This window comes from Desmodus rotundus, chromosome 12 (assembly GCF_022682495.2).
Source record: "Desmodus rotundus isolate HL8 chromosome 12, HLdesRot8A.1, whole genome shotgun sequence".
In the NCBI taxonomy this organism is placed as follows: Eukaryota; Metazoa; Chordata; class Mammalia; order Chiroptera; family Phyllostomidae; genus Desmodus; species Desmodus rotundus.
This window is the reverse complement of record NC_071398.1, coordinates 55,177,103-55,203,051: the sequence shown is the minus strand read 5'-3', so window position 1 is coordinate 55,203,051 and position 25,949 is coordinate 55,177,103. Positions and strand designations below refer to the sequence as shown.

At 44.4% G+C, this 25,949-nt stretch overlaps 1 protein-coding gene across 4 annotated transcripts in view; it reads left to right on the top strand.

The window, feature by feature from the left end:
* Positions 1-25,949, top strand: part of DPYD (dihydropyrimidine dehydrogenase) — a 548,339-nt gene that overhangs the window by 107,264 nt on the left and 415,126 nt on the right. For all 4 annotated transcript variants that reach the window (XM_024570281.3, XM_053915805.1, XM_045203652.3 and 1 more), the window contains one exon: positions 23,177-23,264. In XM_024570281.3, the coding sequence (XP_024426049.2) occupies positions 23,177-23,264 (88 nt within the window). The remainder of the gene's footprint in view (positions 1-23,176; positions 23,265-25,949) is intronic.

Genomic DNA, 25,949 nt, shown 5'->3' with positions numbered 1-25,949 from the left:
AATGGTAAAAAATAACTGGATTTTAGAAGCTTTATTGAAATAAAACAGGTAGAACTTGGGTTGTATAAGTAACCATTATATATCAGGCACCTGGTAAACATCAGGTATCTCTCACCATTGGCTCTGATCATGATGATAATTGGGCAGGGAAGGTACTTTCAGCCCCCATTTATAAATGGCAAACCTATAGCTTATCCTAGAGATGCAGCAACAAATCAGGACCCACAGCTACCACAAGTCAGAGCTGGTTCTGGTTATTCAGCTTCCAAAATCCAAATTCCTCCCACAGAACCAAGTATGTACATAAAAACGGAAGCAAGTGGTACTACCAGGCCACAGTGAACATAAGGCAGAGACGGAAGACGTAGCCAGCAGTGACAGAACAGTGCGAAATGCATGCAGTGACTTCTTACAGACCTGACGGATGTGAACCGTGAGTTCCTGTGCACGCACTTCAGCCGCTGATGCAGAAAGGGAAACAGAGCCCATTATGAACATGAGGCAGTGGAGCCCACAGAGAAAAGTAAACTGGCTCTCCGGTGAAAGCTCCACGTTCTCCTGTGCAACAGAAATTTCTGCTCTGCACATTCGAAGCGAGGGCTCTATGTAAACAGGGACTTTATTTTGTAGGAGTAGTAATATTGTATATTAGTGTTTGTTTTGGCTTATTTTAAATTGCATATAGCAATGAATTTTTTCAGGTATATAGTCTTAATTCTAGTATCTCTTTGCCCCATACTTCCTTCTAATCTGAGCCATGGAAATTTTAGTATCTTTTCAGTGTGTTTCTGCAAATCACAGATACAACAAGGGGCAAATACTTTGGATATCACTTCTAGAACTATAATTGAAAAATAAACTCAAAATTTAAGGTCCATTGCTACCATGTAATCCGTTATATCCTGGCCTCTTGGATTTAAAAACATTTGTATTATGTCATCCACATCATTACGTTATTCAAAATCTAAAAATATTCTCAGAAACACAGCATTTTCCCCTCCTGCTACTTTCAGTAGAACTTATAACTTTATTTTATGTTTGTAAAAAAAAATCAGGTAATTTCTGTACTTTACGGTTGTCTTCCTGGCAAGAATTTATTTTTGAAAGAGTTTTCTGCAAGTTAAGGTATGAAGACAGTTGTCATGAGGTGGCAGCGTGCCTCAGCGACAACCGTCCGGATAGAGGGAGAGGTTCCCGAGCCAGCAGGCAGCCATGCACACAAACCCGCTGCACCTCACAAGGGTTTTGCTAGGAAAATTGAGCAGCTGTTTCTTGGGGGATGTGGGGAAGTTATCAAAGATGCTCCTCCTCGGAGTTCTGCTCGTGCAAACTCCAGATTGTTGGGAAACCCACGTGTTCACTGCCGCATAGTCTTCCTGTGCCTGGGGTGGTGACGGGGCATCAGGAAGCGGTGCCTTCGTGGCGGCGTCGCCCTGCTTTAGGGAGAAGTGATAAGGACGTTTCCATGTTCCAAGAACTGTATTTCAGGGTGTAGTCATTTTAATTGTTAAGTGTAATAATTACAAAGTTCATTTCGGGAGTGGCGGCTAGAGGGAGGTTTTGGACACGGTTTAATTAACAGCGTCCGTCTGTGGAGTGGTGATAGAAAGAATTCCAGCTTTTTAATGAAATGGACGAAGTTTAATTTCCTGCCTCCCCCCTCATCCGCTTTGACACCCTGAGCCTGCTACTTTGCCTCTGAGACTTTTCTTTTTATGAATAATTTGGAGACAATAATAATGCTCACTGAATAAGGCCATTGAAAGATTCAGTGGGATGGCGGCGGTGGTGTGCTTACTGAACTTTGAGATGTTTTGTTTAATTATTACAACCAAAGGAAGTATTGGATTCATTTCTAAATATTTTCTGATGTGACCGTCCTCTAAGAGAAAAATTTGAGGGTGTCTGGTCACACTGTTAGGTGACACATAATTGCTCTGTAACCCTGCAGCCAGGTCGGCCCAGCGACAGAAACACCAAGCACACCTTGCTCCGTGTCCCCCGTCTTTCAACATTTAAGTGTGTCTAGTCTCCGCCAACACTGGGAGTGGAAGGAGGTCAGGAGGTCACAGAGGAATCGTGACTCTCCTCCCACCGCCTCCTGTTTGGCTGGAAAAACAGCACTGGAAAAGAAATCGGAAGACCTATGTTCCGGTCTCGGCTCGGCCGTGACCCGGTTGTGCGGTCTTGAGTAAGTCTCTGCAGTTCTCTCATTTGTAAATTGAACTTGTTCATCTGTAAGTCCCTTCTGACCCTTCTAAGAATATTTCATAGTATGAATTCTCAAGCAACGAAGCACTGAGTTGCGTGTCAGATGTTCGAAGAGAGCAGGCACCAGTATGGGCTTGCGTACCTGGGCCGTCTCTGACCGTGACTTCGAGGGACAGATAGGTAGTTGTCATTGGCAAGAGGAAATGCGTCTTCATGACTGAGTCACTTTCTCTGTATTGTAAGTGAAACATCCGATACACGTGACATTAGAAAAGGTGAAAAAAATAATTTCACTAAGGGCTAGTCCATGGCAGGTAATGAGGAAGGACCCAGGGAGAGAGACATATAACGATGATTATTAATTGCAGGTATTAGTAGTTTGGTCATGGCAAATCGTATCCACACTGTATAAGGTATTTTAGATAATTTCACTAAAAGTAGATAATATCTGTGAAAGGTGTCTGTGACCTGAGAGATTTTCTGGACGCTCCCATCCCTCTCATCTTTTGGCTTCTCCTCCCACCGGGCACCGCTTAATTCCCGTAGAGCGCTTGGCAGAGGTCTTCCTGCCACAGCCTTGATTTGATTGTAGCCCTAGGGCATCATTTCACTTCGGAAACCCTCGCCAGCTGGAAAGACTAGACGTGAGAAATAATGTCATTTGCCAACTTGGCTATCCTTCACTTCTCTCTATTCCCTGTAAAATCAGCTTGCAAATGAACACGTGCCGTCTATTCTTATCAACGCACCTTATCGCGTGCGGTGAAAGCAACTGATGTTCTGAGTGTATCACCTGAAAAACTCACCTTGCCAAAGTCCACAAAGTCGTGAAGCGTATTAGCGTGCTGAAATCTACTCCAAGCCCGAGTTGTCCGTGCCCGTTACCTCACCTGGGCCACCGTTTCTCCCAGTGTCCACACTAATGCCGGCACTTACTCCAGCTCTAACTGATAAGGCACTTGCCATTTTTCTAGCTTTTGTCACTAGTACCTGCCTGCCAAATTACGTTATTATGATAGTGCTTCTGGGTAGTTTTTATCACATGGCAAACTGCTCCCGCTCATTGGTGTGGGACAGGGTGCACATGGAGACTTTCTCAGCTGCTATCAGTCCGTCCCCAGGGGTAAGGCTACAAAGCCCCCTCCTGTTCCCGTCCCAAGCCCACCTGAGGGGGGTGGAGTAGAGATGGCAGCTGGATTCCTTAGGTGCACACCAGGCATTGATGGCCGGCCGTTCGGCCTTCACAGCTGCTGCCGGGCGCACCTGTCTCAGTCCAGGTCCTGCCTCGAGGGGACAGGCAGTGAGAGAGTGGCCCTGCTGTGTCCAATGGCCTGTCCGGTAGCCGCAGCCCACAGGTGTGCGTTGAACACACATTTCTGAAAGTATTTTGTTGACATAGGTTAAAAACTCAATGAAACATAAATTGCAAAAGCATTTTCTTCCTACCCCCTCTATAAAGAACTACAATAAGCTTAATGATATATACTGAAGCCAAAAAGCAAAGGCTCTCCAATGGTGAGATGCTTCAAGCATTTCAGTGTTTAAGCTTTGGAAAGAATGAGTTATTTACAAGTTGTAGGACAGGGGAATATCCTTATGAAATTAGTATCTAAAGAAGGTTAGCTGGGTAATGATCAGGATGCTAAATGAAAACAGCAGACACCGGTGTGTCAAACATGTAAAAAGGTTGGTTCACATACAAATTAATCAAAGTTTGCTTATGCCATGACATCTCATTGATTCATTCATTTATTCAACAAACACCTGTTGAACGTTAAACTCTCGGGTGCTGTGTGAAAAATGAGAGCTATAGCATGAATTAGAAATAAGATTGCTTTCAAAGAACTTGGAGTCTGCAAAGGAGGGAACTGTCTATAAGAGTGTAACATAAATTTTGCATACAGACCACGAGAGCCTATTTACTATGAAGTCAGCACTGTAGGTCAACATAATAGCTATGAGTATTTATTCTTAGGAAAAACAGTCTTTTTCTTAGAGTTTCGTAATTATTTTCAAATGTATCTTAATTATGAAATTATTTCAACAAAATATAAAAATGTAAAATTTGACAGATTACTGTGTAAGGAACCAAGTTAAAAGTGTATTCTTTGAATTAAAACTGCAAGATAAATGCTGAGAAGTATGCACTATTGTTAAGTTGAATTTAAAAAGCCTATGTAGTGTCACCTTGGCCCTAAATCACAATAAACCATTATAATCAAAATCAATATCTCCCTTCGAGTGTTCTGGAATTGCAAGAATTCCAGGGTTGGGAAGGAGCCAAATGCTAGTAAAAATTTCTGTCTTAGGAGTGAGTGCCGGGTTGTTTTACCTTATGCTGCATGTTAATTATGTGACGCCAGAACTTTACACAGCTAGGTGTAGAATAAATGCCTTACGCATTTCAGCTATCCCCCCTCTATTCCCTAGTGTTCTCTCCTCTCCTTCCTTTCTCTATTTTCTCCTTATGTCTCTGTCAGTGTTTGTTCTACATTCACCCCTCCATCCGTTCCTTTTCTTTCTTACTCTGTTCTTTTCATTCCTTCCTCCTCCTTCCTGTTTCCGAGTCTCCCTTCCTCCCCTTTTTCTCATTCTTTGCATCTTGCTCAGAAGATTGTCAGCAATGTTCTCCCGTTATTTTTTAAAACACAGTGATGATATTTTTACTTTATGTTCATTGGAAATGAATAAAATATGTAGGAGCTATTAGTGCAAACAATTATGAACTGACTGGAAAAAGTAAAACCCTTGAGGATGTTTTCACACGCAATAAAGGCATGCTAATTAGGCTGGCGTGGAGCTGTATTTTCCAAGAGAAGGAAGATTCGTAATAGATGTTTAGATGAATATTGAGAATTTTAATATCCTATTTGGATCTTTCAATCCTCATTTCAAGTTCCCTGGAACACATCAGAGTAACCAAATTTATAATTCATAGTAATTTAAAATATGCATGGCCTTTTACACGACGCATCCTGCCGCCATGCAAACCCCTTTGCGCCAATGGGCAGGTTACTCACGCCAGCTCAACAACCCTGAGCTCCTACTATGTGTGAGAAATGAGGCTAAGGAACCAAGTGTTTTCCTGGATTGGACAGTTTAGGTCCTTCCTCTTTCCTGCCTTGATTCCAGAGTCCAGAGAAGGAACAGGTCCGCTTTGAGGGAGATGATGAAGCAAACCAGTGGAAGATGCATATTAATTGGGCTTTTGTCACTAAGAAGACAGCTCAGGGGACGCACACAAAAACAGGAGAGGATGAGAAATGTAAAGATAATTTAAGAAGTTCACATTGCGCAGTTAGCAGAGCACTGGCTGCGCGTCAGGGCAGCGGGCAGAAGATAAATTAGACTGTAGCAACGCCGATCTGTTCGTCCAGAGTTTATTAAGGCCCCGCGATTAGCCGGGCACCGTGCTAGCTCCAGAGTGATACGGTAGGGAATAGAAGCAGGCAGTGCTCTGAGGCCATCTCACAGCGCAGTGGGGGCAGAGTGTTTCCATAAATTAGTCTCACCAGACACAGAAGCACACAGAGGTACAGCGCAGGGCAGACACCGGCCTTTGCTTTGTTGGTTAGTCAAGAAAAGCAGAGAATGCCTTCTTTGCTGGGTGTTCGTGGGGAAGAGGAAATAACACCCATTGAGCATTTACTACAGTACAGACATTTTGCTAGACTCTGTAGGTACCTCATCTGTACTTTGCTCCACATAGTGACTTCACCTAGTAGGGACTTTTTACTCCACTTAAGAAAGTGAGGACCACGGCAGTTGTGACTTGTCACATAGTCGGTCACCAGGAGAGACAGAGTTTGAACCCAGGTTGTTTGACTCTTAAGATAGAACTATTGTTATTGTCATTTCAGGATTCTGCCCTGGGTTTGCCTGTTACTAGAAAATAGCGTGGCTGTCATGCTTAAAACAAATGGGAGATACCCAGTCATTTTGAAAGGGAATGGTCCTCTGGGCAGCAAATAATAGTGATGCTCCCTGCGAGGCGGAGTGGGAGGAAGGGAAGGGGACAGGAGGAAATGTGGAGCAAGAATGTGAGGCCCGGGAGGGCAGGGCGCAGCGCATAACTGAAGAAGGTTTTCACCTAAGGTGTGGTTAAATATGGAAACTAACTCAGTGATGTCAGAGAAAAGATGGGGCAGGAGCGGATCGCTTTCTGTTCTTCTACCACCTGTTCGCGACCTCATCGTGCCTTGGCAGGAGTATGGCCACAACCTGTTGTTCATTCTTTCTTTTTTACTCTTTTTATTATTGTTGTTCAAGTACAGTTGTCTCCATTTGTTGCCACGACTTCCCCCCGCCCCACCCCCACCCTCAATCATGCCTCCTTTGGCCTTGTCCCTGGGTCCTTTACATATGTTTCTTGACATCCCTTCTCCTTCCTTCCCCCATTACCCCCCTTCCTCTCTGGTTACTGTCAGTTTGTTCTTTATTTCCATGTCTCTCTCTCTATTTTGCTTGCTTGCTTGGTTTGTTGACTATTCTTTATGCAGCCACCAGGACTGAGTTTCTGAAGGATTCCCTGATCAATATCCTTGATGACTCCCCGCTGTCCATTGTACAGTGATGTCCCAGCCCCTTAGCCCAGAATATAGCCTTGTTCATCGTTGTCGCTCTGTGCTGGGTCCTATATGAATTCCTGGGTCCCATATTGGAAGTCACCCGATTTCTGAGTGTTCTATTATATATATACTCACATACAATAGAATGTATCCCATCTATTATATTTGTATTTCAGGGGCCAAATTTTCTATCTCAAGAATTTCCATTTGGTTCCTTTGAGCATCCTCCCATTTCTCTTTCATTTTGCTTGTTTTGTTTCATCCATTCTTACCTTGTTTTTAGGGGATGGTATTCACTCCTTTATTTTTATAAGAAAGGTGAGCCTAGTTATCTTTAAAAAACTTTAGATTATTCTATTATTTTCAATTTGCAATAAATTTAGTTTCTGATTACTGGAGGTCTTTTAATGGTTTTCGGTCTCTGTTTTAGAAATAACTGTGTCTTTGTGAATCTCAAGTGATTGCTGTGCTTTTTGTTTTTCTCTTGATGAACGCTCCCCTGCCCACCCGGCAACTGTGTGGTTGCCTCTGTGCGCCCGAGCTGGCGGCACGTGTTGCCGGGGGGGGCTCTGGCGGTGAGCCCACCCGAACACTGATGGTGTCACGCCTGTGGGAACCATGAGGAGGATGGCTTGACCCCCATCTTAGATTCCAGTCGGCATTGGCGTCCTCCCATCTCTCTTTGGTGCAGAGCTTATAGATGCCTTTATCTAAATTAGCCTGACTCTCGGTGACTTCCTAGCCCTTCCATGAGGGAGGGCATCCCACCCAGCCAGCTCGTGGCTGTGAGCAAGGTGTCCAGTCCCCCCGCAGGTCTCACCTCTACAAATAAGTGGATTCTGGGCTCTCCCTGCTTGCTTGGAACCCGGACCCACCACGCCTGGTGCTTCCCTGCAGCCTGCTCCTCGGTTCTTGTTTCTTTTGTGGTCCATTGAGGTATTTCAGTTGTTCTTTACGCTGCATCTTTACAGTTAATGTACATTCATATGTGGTGCGTGTATGTAATAAGACTACATGTTGGAAACAAAGATGAGCTTGAAATCAAAATTTTATGGTGTCTTTTTAGCCAAAATTCTTAGAGGACCAGTCCAACTTAGTGCCGGTCCACATGGGCCTTTTCTTTCTCCCGGGTGCCCTCTGTCAGGTACCTGCATCCCCACTCGCGCCCTTCGCTGTTCCCTGCCTTTGCTCGCCTGCTGCTCCCCCTGCCGCCCCTCCCTCTCTCTCTGTCCAAGTCAGCGTTCTTTAGGGCCCAGGTCACAAGCCACTTTCCGTGGTCCAGCTCTAGCTATGACATTATTCTTTCTTTGTGCATACAGGGCATTTTGTACTTTCTTTGAACTTGTCACGTCTTACACACACACGGTTGTGTGTCTGACTCTCTGGTGCCTGAGAGTATGGTGGTTGTGGAAAGTCACGGATCACGTTCTGCTTGTCTTTGCAACCCTGGTCCTTCGAATGTGGCTTGTCACGTGGTAACTACTTAGGAAATGCCCGATCCATAATTACGTAGTATTGCTAAAAGAGGTGAATTAAATTGGAATCATGTCTTTATAACATCACAGTTTGGGAATGTGAGCTTATTACTAATATATATATATATATATATGATTGTTGAACTTGGCAACACTGTATACAATCTCTGCATCTTACAAATATCCATATAAAACAAAGCATCCTTTAAACACATCAGTGTGTAGTGGTTACACAATATTAGCAGAAAATCTAGTTCATTACTTGTCTTCTAAGAGACGTACACCAGTGCTGTTTTGGATAAAAGCTGTTTTCACTACTGCAGAACTTAACGGCCAGGAGGGAACGAAAGTACTGGGATTGTGAGGGTGGAAGGCACGTGGATACATTTGTGGGATTACCTGAGAGGAGATGAACGAAACGTGAAAAGCCCGATGGGGGCAGCAGAGACTAGTGACGGGGAGAAGGATGGGGCAACCACAGTAGAAGAGGTGACCTCACGAGAAGCCAACAGTTGCGTGGGGGTTTTAGGGCCTTGGGACAGTTAGCGAAATGTTTCCGAATGTCAGCCCAGCCGGGGTTCGTGGCTGTGGGATTCAGCACTGCCGGCTTACAGCCAGGCGGCAGGTAAGCAGAGCATGAGCCAAAAGGCTGAGTGTGGAGGGGCCACCGCAGGGTGGGGGGTGTCGGTGGGATGGGGTCAGCCCCCGCAAACAGACCCTCAGAGAAAGGCTGCCCTGCACACCTACTGTGCTCCGGCACTTCCTGCATGTGATTGGATCCCAACGACCCTAAGGCAGACATCGATTGGGTGGCTCGCCTGAGCTTCAGAGCCTCCAAGGTGCGGTGACAAGATATTAGCCCATACTTTCTGCCTTCACCTGGTGTTCTTTGATTATTTTTTGGAGGGCTTTCTCGAAAGGAGTTTGATGTTTTCTCTGCAGGGCATAGAGTGCCGTGATACAGGCAGAAAGAAATGGGGAGCTCTAACTGGAGTCTAGGTAAAGGAAAGCAGTTTCTAACCCTTAAAAACAGAGCTGAATAGCGATTTTCTAAGGACTTAATCCAAGATTGAGTTGGACTGCCAACAATACCAAGTGGAGAAATTGGAAACGTTCTGTATCCTCATCACTTAATGGGGCTGAGCATTTCGGACCCAGCCCGGGCTGACAGGTACTTTACCGTTTTTATAGCTGTGGGTTGGAGTTCTTTCAAAGTCTTTACATTCCTTTGAAAAGAAGGATTTCCACACTGCTGATGACATTTAAGGAGAGGTCTGTCTCACTAGTAGCTTCCAACTGTGTTCCATTTATTGAAAAATTTCTTTCTTTCCTTTTAAAGAAAATGCTCAGAGTTTTCCATTTGAAGACTTTTACTCCCACGATCTCAGGACACGTGAGAAACACATGGAGATGTCAGACCGTGGCCCTTTTGTGGCAGAAGGCATCTTCGGGACCTGCCAGTCACGCACCCATCCCTAAAGATACGGAAACAGAGGCCTCCTCTGGAGAAAGGATTTGGTCAGGACTGTGTAATTGGTCAAGGAGAGGGCAGGAGCCCGAACCTCTCCCTGCCTGCCTGGCGCTCTTCCAGGGCACGGGGACGGTTACCGATGCTTTCCCGAGAGTTCATTTTCAGGCGTCTCTGCCTCCTGACTGGATCCCAGGTGATGGGAGATGTCTGTCCATCTGCGCGTCCATCGGGGCAGGGCTTCCTTTGTTCCAGGCCCGGTGTGTCAGGGGATTCAGTAGTGCAAACAGAAGTGGTTGGTACCACAACTGCTGTTTTGGGCATTCATTTGGTAACGCCACATGGAAAATGCTCATTTGTCTTCCTAAAGAGATTATACAATTTACATCCCTTCGGAATCCACAGTGAAACTTTGTAAATAGTATAAATATTTCCTCGGGAAACAGATGTATGCAAGACGCCTGTTTTTCAAGTTAGCTGCATCATAAATACTTTATATACTGTGTTTAATACTGAATTATGGCTCTCTAAATTACTTTTAAATATATGGAAAGGGGAACGTCTTAACAAGGCAAAAATATTCCTGTTTGTAGTAATGGGAAGTAAATTGCCTTGTAAAAATTCTAATTTTCCCAAGATAGGAATAATACAAACCTTAAAATTCAAGCAAGTGCATAGCCCTCTCTTCATTATTATTATTGCACATTTGTTTATCCAGTGCACATTTGTCGAGCACCTGCTGGAAGTATTCTCCCTCCCTTCTCAGCACCGCGCCCCCCCCTCCAGCTCCAGTGTTTTCCCTGCAAGCCTCACCCTTGCTGAGCTTCAGGCCCCGCCTTGCATTTGCATACCTGTCTCCTCTCCCCAAACTCGTCCTCCTCCCTGACATGACCCCTGACCCGTCTGCTCTCTGGGGTCATAATTTATCTTCCTGTGCCATGGCATGTCTGTGTTTTTATTATTTCATGGCAATTGGCAGGCTTTAATATTGCAGAACAAGTAAGTCCATCATGCACATTAAGAATACAGGAAGTTTCACGGACACATAAAGCTCCCAATTCAGCAACTTTGTGGTAACTTTGAAGTTAAGAGTTGCATGTAAATACAGTACCTGTTACAATTCCCAAATGTCATGACTTTATGCTGTGACCCGTCCAGCTTCTCCTTGTATTTCACGTGGTCTCCCTCGCTCACCTGGCTAACGTACCCTGACCTGCAGCACTTGAGACGGTGGAAAAAGAGAAAACAAACCCGGCAAGCACGACGACCCTCTCCTCCGCTCTGTGACAACGCAGGCACATTTGTGTATGGAGCTAATTTAGGGAAACAGTCAAAAAACTTTAAGGTTTACACCCTTTAGTAGGACTTCATGTAAGAAATGCAAATTAAGTCCTCCAGTGACTTCTATTATTGATAAATACCACGACTTTTAAGTTTAGAATGTGTTAACTGTGAAAGCTATAAGAGAAAAATAGCTGTGCAAATTTGAAAAGACCATTAAAAAAAGTACTCATGCCGTGAGGGAGGAGTTGAAAACAAGAGAAATAACTGTTCTTTCCTGTGTGAGTTTATTTGTTAACCCTAAGCCACAGAGAGGACAGATCTGTGTGTGTCTTTCTAGCCATCACTTTCCCGGGCCTTGTGCCTATCAGCCACTCAAACTGATGTTTGTTGAGTGAATGAGTGTCCTCCTTGGACTCATCAGCTCTCTGGGGATACGTTAGTAAAAAACAGGGCAGTGCAGTGTGGAAATGTGGGGATGCACAGAGGCAGATAAACAACTTGTAAGGGGGAGGATGGTGGTGGAGAAAGGCTTCTCCAGAGATGGCCCGGAGCCGGGTCCTGAGGTGACCCCGCAGGCCATCAGAGGGCAGTGGGAGTGAGGACTGGCGCATGTTGGGTTGAGGAAGGAGCCAGCGTGGTGGAGGCAGGACCAGGGAGAGAAATGTGGCACGTTGAACTGAGAATATGCGTTGTTATCTGCATTCCCCAAATGAATACCATGCTGCCGTCTTCTCTCTGGAACTTGAGTGACACCTCTTCCGTGAGAAAGGATGTATGCACCTTGATGCTGGGCTGGGAGAACGGAGTAACAGCTCCCCACCTTGCAAAGCAAACTTGTCTCAGTGGGATTGTTCTGAAAAGCTCACCCAAACAACAACAACAACAACAACCCAGAAACACTGAGAAGTAAGACGTTTTCCTAGCTCGCATGTAAAGACAGTACCTAGGAAAAACTTATTCTTTCAAATTATTTTTCAAGGACGTCTCTCTCAGTGTCTACAGTGGAGAATTCAGATGTCTCATCATGTGAAATGCATTCGTGTATTGGAAACATATGCACGTACATGTGGGAAGTAGACAAAAATTACGCCTGTGTCAGAGAGCTGCCCTTGGGAGACAGATTCACCCCACCCCCGCCCCTAACCTCCGGCCCATGCCCACATGCGTGTCTGTCCACGCGGACGTCCAGTGCAAGCCTGGTGGCTGGCGAGGTCCCATCAGGGCTGGAAGAGATGCGCTGAAGCAGGGGCTGTGGGGAGCGAGCAGAAGGGATGTGACTCCTGGTGCTGGCAGGTGGCCATGTGGCTCAGCTTGGGTGTGGTCGGGGCATGGCCACCACTGTGGTCCTTTAAACCTTATGGATGCACTTGGCACTCACAGTGTTGTCTTTCTGAGGATCTCTTACGGTTGCACAAGTTATTTTTGTTCAGAGTCCTGTGACTTCACCTCTGCATCCTACACACTCCCTTGAATTGGCTTGGAAGATGAAGATGTTGTTCCAAATGTTTCCCAGTTATCATTTATTGAGCTGCTGCTATGAGCATGACGCCGTGGCTGGCGCTCTTCATAATTATGTCATTTAATTTCCACGGTAACCTCTGCGCGAGTCATTATTTCACAGTCGAGCCATGACTGTGCTTCCCGTGGCGACGGGAAACAACGCTCATTCACTCCGTTGTATCCTCCATTGTTGCTAGATCATAAATCATACAAATGGTTCGCAACAGCGGTTTACATTACCGAGCACACACTCTATGGCAGGCGCTAAATGCTTTACATGTATTCATTTATTTTATCCTCCCTGTAATGATACGGTGTCTAGCCTATAATTGGCAAGTGAATGAGGAAGCCGGGGCACAAAGAATTTAAATAACTTTTCCACAATCACAAAGCTCATAAGTGGTAGAGCTGGATCGCAACCCAGAATCCATGCAACTCTATTGTTGCTTCCGGTGTTGTGTTCTGGTGGGTACTTCATGGGTAGGGTATGGGTAAGAGAGGAGAGAGTGTGTCGGGGAAGAGACAATCTGTTTGCAGTGGAGGTGAATCTGAAAGCCGTTGGGCTGGTGGATGGCATTAAATACTTTCAGTTGCTGGGGGCCAGCATCTTTCCCGAGCCCAGCATTACTTGGCCAGTCCACCTCCATACACACCCGGAAAAAACAAATTCATTCATTGTGTCTTTATCATTTTACTGGGCATTTGAAGGCAGAGGAAGGGACACATGGGGGTGCCCCTGAACTCGGGGCAAATCCGTGCATCCCTCACCTGTTTGTTACCTGAGAACGTGTGTTCGTTTCTGTGACTTCTTCACTGTGAGCTTCGCGAGGGCGGAACCCGTCTCACGCATCCTGCTATCTCCAGCATCTAGCAAAATCCCCAGCTAGTAAGTGCTCTATAGATACTTGTGGATGGAGAAAGGAAAGAACCAGAGAACAAAGGAAGTGATGTGTCAGGATTGCACAGTCCACGTGCACATGTAAGTTCTGTTATCATCATCGTCACTCACCTTCTTCGTCCGGCTGTCTTACCTTTAATGGTGCGTGTGACAAACTGGGATAGTCTTGTCAGTGTTGAGTGCGTTTCCTTAGAAACATAGTCAATGGGATTTTCGATTTTTACCAAAAATGTATATTATTTGCCCTTCGTTTCTTTATTTCTCTGTTCGTAGAGTGTATGTCCTGTTAGCTGATGACTGTGTTCCAGACATTATTTCGTAACATTGTGTCCTTTGGCTTCCAGGCTGATTTTTTCCCCAAAAGTCTTCTGATAATGATCAGACCATCATCCCATTAGTTCATTTTCCAAGCAGTGTTATTGCCTGACACCTCTGTCCACCTTAGATAGGAATGAAATTGAGCAGATTAAACATTTATATTCTTATCTGTTTTCTTTCACATTCATTAATTTCCTGAAACTTCTGCATATTCTTCTTCTGCAGTGTCAGCATTGACTCAGGCATTCAGGTCCCCCGGGACTGAAATAGTGTTCGAGTCCTTTGTACAAAACCTAGTGGGAAGGGTTGTGGTCTTGGTGTGACAACTCTCGTGGGGACAATTTGGGGCTTACGTGCGTTTTTGCCACAATATACAGTGTTCCGAATGGTGTGTGGTGACAGTTATGTTAGTCTGGGTGATGCCTATAGACACTGACTATATTTTTATGTATCTGTCAATGACTCGTGTGATATTTCCACAGGTCGTGTCTAATTGTTTTTATGTTGTCTGCTGTTTCTACTGGAAAGGTTGAGCTTCATGCAATTTGCATTCTAGGTGATTTACATGTAAGAAAAGGCCTTGTGAAGACTGGCAGGAGAGGCGGGCGCAGCTGCTGGGCTCCGCGGAAAGGAAATGGGGGGTTTGTCAGGTCGCTTTTGAAGTCAGCCGTCTACGGAATACACTGTGTAATGATGACTCTCACAGGCATGGTTTTCATGTATTATTTCAGAAAACTCTCTCAAACTCTGCACTGCTGCTGGCTGTTAGGAGAACTGCTGTAGGAATGCGGCGCTCGTGCGCACAGGCTGGGCGTGGGCGAAGCCTCCTTCGGGGAGGGCCCCGACTTCGAGGGGAGCTCTGACTGCTGAGGTTGAGAATAAAGAGGAGGAAGCCAGGAATCTCAGACCCTTAGGGGGGTTTTATTCACTTTTGAGGAATCACCAGGATCAGAGAAAAAGGCGATAAACTACTTCAAACCTGAATCAGAGAAGGAGATCTTGTGCCTCAATATCTTTATCTATAAAATGAGAATAATGGAAGTATCCACCCATCAGGTTCTTATGAAGATACAGCGAGCTCATATTTATATGTATGTACTTACCTCACTGAGTGGTGATGAAGATTAAATGAGTTAATATTTATAAACACTAAAGATAGTGCTAGCATCCAGTAAACCCTACATTAGTATCGATTAAATAAATTAAACCCAATATAAATATTTTTATTATAAGTATATGCTACTCACATAAGTTTAAAGGGTAGTTTTAAAAAATTTTTTTCCCCAAACAAAAGCAATAGCTGGGTTATTCTCAAAATTCTGGCTATTTCCTCAAATTTCAAATTAATCTGTTGCCAAGCAGACCATCGCCAAAGACAAAGGAGCCCAACCGTTTTCTCACTGGAGGAGGAAATAGGACAGAGAACAGGGGAGAGAATCAGCTGCCCTGGTCAAGGTGATAATTGCTGTGAGGAGCGAACCCACAGGGTGCCCAAGTACACCTGAGGGATCCGGAGCAGGCGGGGGAGGGAAGGAGCAGCCTGGAGTGGGGCAGGTGTTGTAGCTGCATCTGCAGGAAGGCAGAGGCGGGGCCAAAGCTGCAGGGTCGTTTTGGGTCAAAGTTCTCTTGTGTAAGCAGGAGAATGTCATGATCAGATACAGGTTATAAAAAAAAAAAATCTCCAGTGTTGTATAAAACTTTGTGCTGAAGACAGTTTTTCTTTTTTTTTTTTAAAGTTGGGGTAATCAATCTAGATTTAGTTAATTAAAAGAAATGAATTTTTAAAATTAAATTTAATTTAGTTCAGTGTGTGTGTGTGTGTGTGTGTGTGTGTGTTGAGGGGGTTACCCTTCACTTTTGAAAACATGGGAATAAACCTTTTACTCCTTCTATGGAGTAAGCCCTTCAGATAAATGTGCTTAGGCTGCACCCGTGCAACTGGACGGTTACAACAGGAGGAACAGCCAGCCTGACTCTTGCACTCCCAATCCGGTCTTTAACCCCCTGAAATCTCACCACCACGGCTGTACGAAAAACAAGCCAGACAAACGTCTCTCTCATGCGGAAGGAACCATTGTGTTTCCACACCACCGTCTTCCGAGTGAGTTCAGGGACCCCCCCGCATTCCATCAGCACTTAGGGAGAGAACTTAGAATGCAGAAGTTTTTAATATTAATTTTGAGTTGAATTTTTTCTAACCTCCCTCCATCCCCCATAACTTCTGGATTGCTAAGATTCAGATGAATTCAATTGTTTCTAGATTCTGTTGTTGGCGGATGCTCTCTCACTGTTTCAAGGCCAAGTACCCCTTTGCACTGTTGCTTTAGGGACCGAGTCCTCGGCACGGGGCTGTCACTGACTCTGTTTCTTTGGCTGGACCTCACTCACCCTCCGTTCTGTGGCCACCAGCTGCTCCGAAGTCTGTTCCAGTGGGGTCATCCTGTTACAGCTGTCATCCGGACCCCTTGTAAGACTTGAGTTTTGGGGGGAGAGGAGAAGAGAGTATGGGGACGTCATGGGTTTGTGTTGGCCTGGTCAACTCAAATGACCGAAGTGGAACAATAAAAATTATACAGGATAACGTGATTTCAGTCACCAACAGTAGCACAGTCTTCTCATTTTTTAAATTACATGTTGTGCTGGCTCATTGCAGAAAACCCCAACAATACAACATTGTATAAAGTAAAATCGATCCCAACTCTTAGTCCACATGCCCTGAAGCAGGTTTACGTATTTACACAAATATTATTTTTCATAATCAACCTATGCCAAAAATCTAGGAATTGTACTGTAATGCATAACTTGTTTATGGCCTATTTCATTTTTTTCTCTTTTACATTTTTATTAGAAACAGGACAAAAATCTATGTCAGGTGTACTATTTCTGAAATTCCCATCAAATAAGTCATAAAGCATACAGCTTTTTTTAGTTTAGAATTTTGCTGGAAAGTTAACTTTTAGAGCATCAATGACTAATATATATTGCTTTTTTTTTTTTTTGGTGCCATTCCTAAAGGGACTTTATTGACATTAAGATAAACATCCAACAGGTGTTTCAAAACCTGCGAAGATGGTTTGCACGGCATATGGATAAGCTACCAAGAAATCATGTCTCTTTCTAAGCCTGGAAGGACTCGTGACATAAATCAAAGGCTGGATGGCGCTGCTGGGGAAACGGTGCAGGTGAAACGAGATTATTGAGTGGCAGGGAAGCTATAATAGGAACCATCGGCTCTGTCTCTCGCTTCCCTCCAAGGGCTATCAAGGACCACGAGAGCATCAGGCATCCTGGCACAGCTATCTAGAAAGGGAGGGGGCCCCGAGGTTCTGAGTGACAGTCTGCTGGCTCGGAAACAAAGCACCAGCGGCTTGTCGTAGCTAAATTAAAAATGGTAGGATGGTCGGTGAAAGGCTTGGTGCAGCTTGGGTTTAGAGCGAGGCTAACTGGACTCTGCTAAGCTGTGGAGCTGATGTGTGTAGGCACGTATGTAGTCACCTGTGTGTAAACGTTCAAATTACCAGGGTACAGAAAATGCAGGTACTTTATCAGTTATTAACAGTTACCTAAAGAAAGACCATATCTGTACGTAAGTAGCATGTTTTGTCAGGGGAAATGCTACCCTACTCTGGAGGGTAAGAAATACTTTGTAGCCATCTCCCCAGGTGACAGAAGTTGAAGAGGCAGAGGGAGACTACGCCTCCCATGGGCCTTGAAAGTGCTCAAGTGCTGGGAGGTGACGAGCAGAGCAGGGATGAAGGACAGTCTCGTACCACGTGGATTCTCCTGTTTACTAACTGCGTCCTTTAGGAGCTTACTCAATGATACACCCATAGAAATCTCTGACCCTGAGCACAGAAAGACTGTAGAACTGTTCTGAACGACGTTTTATTCCTAGACTCCTGGGCAAGCTCATCCAGCAAAATATTGTGGCCATCTGTTGTGTGAACGGGGTACTGTTTTAAATTTCTCTTCTTCTGAATTGTCTTGAAGCACCCACATGCAAAGGGAAAGGTCTCGTAGATGAATAGCTCTATTGAAAAATTATGTTTTGGCGTTACCCTATCATTCAAATGTATATTCAGAGCCTTAAACGTGAACCTCCTGAGATGTCTGAAAGGCTGGGTAGAGCACAGCATGAAAAATCCAGTTACGTTTCAGGATGTTGCCACAGCTTTCTAGCCTGGCAGAATGTGGAACCTGGGCCAAGATGCATATTAGAAATAGTCAGAGGTGCCATAGTTGTAAGTGCCCCTGAGCTAGTGAGAACGTGCAGTGTGATCGAGGGGCAGGCGGGCGGAGCAGAGGTGGCGGACACAGGGAGCAGCCAGAGACACGGGACGGTCGTTGGGGCGGAGAACGGCTCCCGACTGCTGATGCATTGGATCCTTGCACTGGCCCCGCAAGTGTTAGCGGTACCAACCTTTGTTCTTGGGCCCGGGTGCAGGGGACACAAGCTGTGGAACTCGGCCACTCGTGGGGCACTTCTAACCTCCACGTCTCGACCCGCTCTCCTTCCATGCAACCTGATACTCCGTTCTGCTCCGTTTCAGAGAAGCATCGCCATGGTGGGGAAGGATGGCAGACCCCACACTTACATCCACTGGTGATTTTAGACTGGGGCAGGTACATCCCATACTCATGTGCTGCATCTCAGTGACTTACAAATTCCAAGTTAAAGGCACTGAACATCGAAGATCTGAGGGAATGCACTGATGTTAGGAAAACATTTTAGTTTTTAATGGAAACACGACTCGCCCAGTTTGATTACCTGTGAACTAATATAGGTTAGGAATAGTGTGATGAGCCCTGCTGATTGGATTGAGCCAAAGTCTAGCAAAAAAAAAAACAACAACAAAAAAAAACGACAGGAGATTTTAAAGTTTTCAAATATGATTTTTTTTAACTGAGACAAATTAATCATCATTTAAACTCATGGTTAGAAAATTCTTTTAACAAGCGTAGGTTGCAATTCGAGCTGCTGTGGATGCTTAGCCATACCCGACGACGCAGGCATCGGCTCTCAGATGTGTGAAGGCTGAAGTTCTGCTTATTTCATTCCTCATGTGCATGTCCGTGGCTGCCACCCTGCGGAGCAGAACTGTTCAGCCCCACTGGTATTTGGAAACAGGAATCCTGGCTCTTTCCCTAGAGAAAGATCCTCGATAAATCTCTCCAGTCTCTGCGTTCCTCCAGTTTTCATTCATTTTTCATAGTCATGTTGGATCACAAAGAATTAGCCTTATTAAGGATTCCATGTTTTGCTTTTAATGAAGTCCACTGTTATGCTCTCTATTAAATACAGAAACAAAAAATATATCACTAGTGAAAAACTCTAAGGTGTTTCAGTGCTTCAAAAGGAATCTCATGTGCACCTCTTAGTATAAAGATAATGATTGGGGGATTAAAATATTACATAATTGTTTGTCGGAACTAACTTTTGCCTCTTACAATGCATTTAAAAATAAACTGCACTGTAACCAAGTAACTTTGAAACATAAAAGGGGGATTAAATGATGGAAGATAAAAACAAGAGTAATTTAAATGCTGCTTCTAAAGAAGAATTTATGTAGAACCGTGGTTTACAGGAATTGTTGACATATTCCCCTAAGTACTGCGTCTGTGGCTTTTCCTGGTATCAATCATTGGGAGCAATTTGGGTAATGACATGCATTTCTGCTCTTTTATGCTCACCGCTTGCCTGCCTCCTCGCCAGGCAGCACCTTCCTGGGCGGGCCCAGGAAACGGACTCTGTCATATCTATTATGGCATGGTCAAAGGATAATTTATTGTCAAATGGAAAAATAGGTCAACACTAATGTCACTTGATGATCAGCCCCTGCCACGTTTAATAACACGTCGCACTGGTGTGCGTGCCCGCGCAGGCTGGCTGTTTTATTGGGACTACCTGGCTGCGGCGGTGGTGTAATTACCGAGCTGTCAGAGTGATAAGTGGGATGAATGGCGGCCGGTGCACTCGTGTTCTGCAGCGCGCTCGGGGAATGGCAAGATGGTATTATCATCATAGTCGGCCCATTCTGGCATATTCATGGCGTCGAAGGAAAGAAAGAATGCTCCCATTCAGGTTTGCGGTGCCCTGCCTCATTAACATCTGACATTTCCAACAGCTGTTATTTGTGAACTAGCTCAATAATAAAAGGAGAAGTATTTGGTAAAGAGGCTTAATAACCACAACTAAAAATCCTGATGTTGCCAGTGCTGTGAAGTGGATCTGTTTACAATGAATTGGAGGTTTCTCTGGAAGAACGGAAATGAATGCTGGGCGCTAATTTGACTCCTTCGTACCTGCTGACATTATAACTTTATTTCATAATTGCCTTATGGTTCAAGCTGGGTCTTAGGGAGGAAAAAGAAGCAGAGAACTTGTGACTTCATTAGGGATTACCAGAGTATATATAAACATATAATATATAGATATATAGATATACACTATATCTAGATATTGTATAGATATATAGATATACACTATATCTAGATATTGTATAGGTACTATATAACTAGATATTATAGACAGTTATGTAGATATATTTATAATATAATAGATACTATATAACTAGATATTATAATTATATGTAGATATCTATAATATCTAGTTATATAGTATCTATATATATATATCTGTTGCTGCATTCCTAGTAAATGACAGGTATTTAAAAAAATCCATTCAAATGACTTTTTAAAAAATAGAAGGCATTTCAGATGGCATGTAATTTGCTAAACTTTTAACTATTTTGTTCTCTTGCATAATAGGAGACCCTTTCAAATCGCCGTTGGTGCTGAGCACAGTAACTCATATGACGGTGCCCCACACCCCCTGTGTCGCCTCACTCTGGCGTCCAGGCCCAAACAGGCCGCGCGTTCCGCTCTTCTCACGTTGTTGTACAGTGTGTGCTGCGGATCACACATTCCAGACGTTCCTTTTTAACTCGCTGACAGTGTTTTAGGGGGAAAATGCATAAGCATGAGAAGATAGGAATTCTGCTAAATGACAGATGTGAATCTAACAGTGGCATTTACAGAGATGGCAGGAGAGAGGTTTAATGACTACATCTCAGAGAGGACAATTGGTTATGAAAAGCCTTCGGTGCTCATTGTGTAAGATTTAATTTAGAGAGAAGGCTAAGGGCACAGACCGGAGAAAAGAGATCAGATGTAAAAACAAGGTATTAATTAGGTTCTGAGAAGCCGGTTCAGATAATGAAGAGGACTCTCCTCCTCACAATAGAGGAACAAGGAGACACGTATTGTTTGCTCAAAGGAAGGAACCAAGGTCTTTGCACCAGGAGCTGGGAAGGGGATGAGCTACCAAACCACCTTTGTCAAGGGAGCAAGGTCAGATTCGTTCTCAGTGAAATTCTCAGCGAGTTCTGGCCTTCTGACAAATGAGACGGTGTTATATCTTAAGTGTTAGATCTCTACTCTATTTTTTTTCTGTTCCCACTCTCAGTTTATGGCAGATCAAACTCCATTAAGTTCACATACCCTACCCCATGCTGCTTCAATTCCCTAATGCCCACTCATTCTTGTTTTATTGTTAAAGTTACTGGGGTGACGTTAGTTAATAAGATTATATAGGTTTCACCCTGGCTGGTGTGGCTCCACTGGTTGCACCGTCTTTGCGGAGACCGAAAGGTCGCGGGTTCAGTTCCCTGTCAGGGCACATACCTGGGGTGTAGGTTCGGTCCCAAGCAGAGTGTGTACAGGAGGCAACTCATCGATGTTTCTCTTTCACATCAATGTTTTCCTCCCTCTCTCTCCCTCCCTTTCTCTCTCTCTCAAAAATAAAAAATCCATGGGCATGTCCTCAGGCTAAAAAAAATAGATTATACAGGTTTCAAGTGTACATTTCTATGATATATCATCTGTATATTGCATATGTGCCCACTACCAAAAGTCAGGTCTTCCTCCAGCTCCATATATTTGACCCCTTGTACCCTCTGCTGCCCCCCAAAACAGAAAGGCAGCCACCTGAATGGGAGAAGATGTTTGCAAACAACAGCTGCGACAGGGGGTTAATATCCAAACTATATAAAGAACTCATATACCTCAACACCAAACAATGAAAAATGGGCGGAGCACCTGAGCAGACACCTCTCCCAAGAAGACACACACACACCCACTCACTCTCCAAGTTGGCCTTGAAGCATTACTCCTTCCAAAGATCTCTTCCTGCCTCGTTAAGTATTTAAAACAGGTGAATGAATGGACGAGCAGACGTGAATGTGCACATTACAGACCGTTCTACCTGGCGGCCTCAGTCCTCGTGTCATTGCAGAATTGTGACTCTCCCTGAGTGGGTCCAACCATGCACCTCGGAACCACCTCGAAGGGTTTTTCCAAAACGCAGATTCACAGGCCAGTCCCTCAGCCTCATGAGGGGCTTCTCTGTGGCACCTGTGACACCTGTCAAGCCTGCCAGGTGGCTCTGAGGCGGTTCCACGGGGAAGCCGCTGCTGAGACGAGAGGAGTGTGCAGGGGGTTGGGCAGAAGACCGACGTCTGTAGAGAGGAAGGGAACCGGGGCTGCAGTGGATCCCTGCGTCCCTGCTCCCCAAGTCGGGGCAAGGCCTGGGCCCGGACCCCCTCACTGACCTGTGAGTGCGTACAGGCTGCCTTGGAAAGGGGGCTTGACCTTGGCTGAGCCCACTCTCAGCAGGGGCACAGTGTCTGGGGGTGTAAACACCACAGTCTGGAAGGAGGTGGGCCTGGGTGGTGCATCCACACCGCTGCCCCAAAGTCCTGTTGCCATGTGACTAGTATGTTGGCTAAAGCATGACAAAACTGGAGGGGGAGGGATGATGGAAGCTGAAGGAGGAGGGAACGAGGCCAGGCGGGGTGGAAGGGAGGGAGGAAGGATTCTACAAGAGGTAAAATGAGACATTTTACCTCTTTCATTTGTACAGGGTCCAGCAGAAGTAAGGCCTGCTTGCGTGTGGTTGGCTGGGTCATATACTATGGGTGTAATAATTTATAGCTTTGATTTGAACATTGCACCTGAACTATCACACGGTGTGCGTGTGATACTGTTATGTTACAGAATGACATGCTATGACTTTGTAATAAAAAGGGGCATCATTTGTAACTTTAATTGTAAAAGATTGCGTTCTCCAAGGTTATCCGTGTTCTAAGGCGTCAAAACGAGGCTGATGGAGCCAGGGAGGGTATGATGGATCTTAAGTAAGGCCAGTCCTCCAGCACTCCAGGGGGCACACCGTCAGCGGGGTGGTTATGCCCTGCTCTTTGATACATTGTTGCAGGTGTGGAAAAAGTGAAACAGTATGTTTCCTGCCTTGCTTAAAAAAAGATTTTGTTCCTAAAAGTAATATGGTTTGAGGTGCTCTTACTGTTTGCTTACTCTGAATGGGTGTAGGAGGATATATGGAGCATTATCTCAGTTACTTGGTAGTTTCTTTATTCTGGTTGTTTTATTTCCTTAGATGCCTGAAATGTGCAGACGCCCCATGTCAGAAAAGCTGCCCAACGAATCTAGACATCAAGTCATTCATCACAAGCATTGCAAACAAGGTAAATTCAGATTTATTTCTGTAAATGAAACCTAATAATACCCTTTAGTCTTGAGCTCCGTTGAGATGTGACTAGGCATAAAGCTTTGTATTGGTAGATTGGGGGAAAGAATGTGGTTTCTATAGGCAGGTGGAAATGTGGCCTGTTTTATTCACGAGTCTCCTCTGAGATGTGATATGATTATCGTGAAATTGCGTATTATTGTTTATCTTAAAGATTAGTTTATGTTGAAATTAATGATTTTTAAATCTACACATTTGCTGAATAGATTGATGCAGTTTCAGGTTGCTAAATGCTTATCCATAGGAACTTTCATCCAAACACATTTCAAATTTGTGAAATCTCTTTGTTTTAAAGTGTGCTTTGGTATTAAGCCTGGCACGCCAAGACACATCACAGGAATGGAATTCTCCATCCTACTAACATTCATTTAACTTGCTTAAGCTTTGGAGTAATTTAAAGAGACTGATAAGAGTTGTAAACAAAAAATATCCCCCAAAATGAAAAGAAAAAAGAAAAGACAGACAGACAGCAAGAAAAATAAAGAAAAGAAAAAGGAACACAAATAGAACAAAAGGAATTTTGATTTTTAAGTTTTTGGTTTTTTTAAATCAATGTAAGGCTAAGTAAGCCCAGTTTGCATTCACTAAGCGAATGGTCGGTTGATTGAATGATTTATTAATAGTATCTTGTTTGTGAGGAGAGTGTTGCAAGCTCTTAGCCTAGTGTCTTATCCTTTAACTGGTGAACAAAACCTGAAGGAAGTCGTCCCATAGGGATGTGGAGAATCCTTTCCAAAGGCTTAATGCTTATGTTCTAAAATGCTGCAAAAATCCGACGTGCTGCTCAACAACCCGGTAGCTTTTTATATAAAAAGATTATTTTTCAGTAAGTCAATAATTTTAAAAAGTTTAGGATAAAAATGAGAAATTTATGTAGCTATAAAATTTCAACAGAATGAAAGGTTATCACTGAGATAAAGGAGGTGGTATTAACCTACATGGTCAGATTTATTAGGGTTTGAAATCTCAGTTGAATTTTTAGGTTGACCACTTATTATGAATCTAGGAAAAACTACTTATCTCTTTACTTTTATTTATAAAATATAGTATCTGTCTTACAAGGTTTTGCTATAAACTAAATAATACATGAAAAAGCTCTAATATAGTAATTATTAAGGAAATATTTTGTTGTTGGAATTATTAATTTCCCTATTCATTCAGTATGGCAAATAACATAAAGTGATTGCTACTTTTATAGTTATTTATTGAACACCTACTATGTACCAAAACCACCTGCCTTTTACAAGTCTATAATCTATGGGCAAGGCAGATACGTTAGAAGAATAGCCACAATTCAGCATAGTTAGTGCTGCAGTCCAGAAAGTGTGTTTGGCGTGTGAAAAGCCAGAAATGTGAGCGAGCACAAGGCCCGTTGAGGGGAAATGGGGTGAATTCACTGTGTCTAGAACAAAGCCTAGGTTACACGTGGGAAAAAATGATGGGGAAAGGACAAGACCACTGGATTGGGATGAGGTGGTGAAAATCTTTAATTCTATGCTCAGTATTTGAGACTTAATCCTGTAGATGGTAGGAAAGAATCAATGCTGTACATTTGCTTTGTAACTAAAAAGATGGATTCTGGGAAGGGATCTCATTTTTGTTGGCGTCGGTGGATCCCAAACAGCTGGCGGCATAGGAATGTTGTCACGTGTGGAAGTAATTTACGTGAAACATATATATGAAATCTTACGTAATTGTGACCTCATGAGACAAGGAGTGCAATAAAGTATCCAAAGTGTGAAGTCTAAAGTGCGCTGGCCACAGTTCCAGCCAGTGCAGCACCGCAGCCTTCCAGCATGAGCAGATGCTGAGCTGGGACCCGTGCTGGCTGAACTCACCTTAGTCGCTCAGCTTCTCATTAGTGTGCTCCCCTTCATTCAAATAAAAATAAAGGGCAAGAGTGGAATAGTGGTGTTCTGTGGAAAGTTTATAAAACGTCTGAGCAGGGTCAGAATCATCTCTACAACAGGAAGACTTTCCGTTTTATTAACGGGTCCACATTCGTTAGCCTGTCATGATGTGCGGCACTTGGGTGTCGAAGTAAACAGATTGCCACGCGCAGAGAAGAATTTGGAGATACTTGCTTGACAATGCACACTTTGCCGGGCATGGGAGCATCTCTTTGTACACAGTGTTTTGTTGAAGAATCACCGTAGCAACCCTGCGAGGGCAAAGACTCTGGTTTTTAAAGGCTGCAGCTTTGTAGGGATTCTTCAGCGGTGTGCAGTGTGGACCTCAGCCCCCGTGGGGGGCTTTCTGGGCTGAGAGGGTAATTGGGCGGCCAGAGTCCGTGAGCTGACACGTCTTTGAGAAAGGGCGTCATTAGTGTTGCGCTGTGCTAGGCCTCTGTGGTTCCGGGGAGTTGTAGCCAGTGCTTCCATTCCCGGTTCCCTGACCGACGGGGTTGCAGCTCCAGTTTCCACAGGCACACTCCGCCCTTTTGTGTGCACCCGGCCGGTCTCCCCTGCCGCGCCTGCACAGGCTGTGTGTGCCGCTGTCCCTCCCTCTCCGTTGGAAGCACACCTTCCAGAGTCATCGGACTGGAGGTCCCGAGCTATATTTCTTGATCGCTTTCCTTTGAGGAAAACAGTACTTTGCATAAGAATCCAGGAGGTCAGTCTGT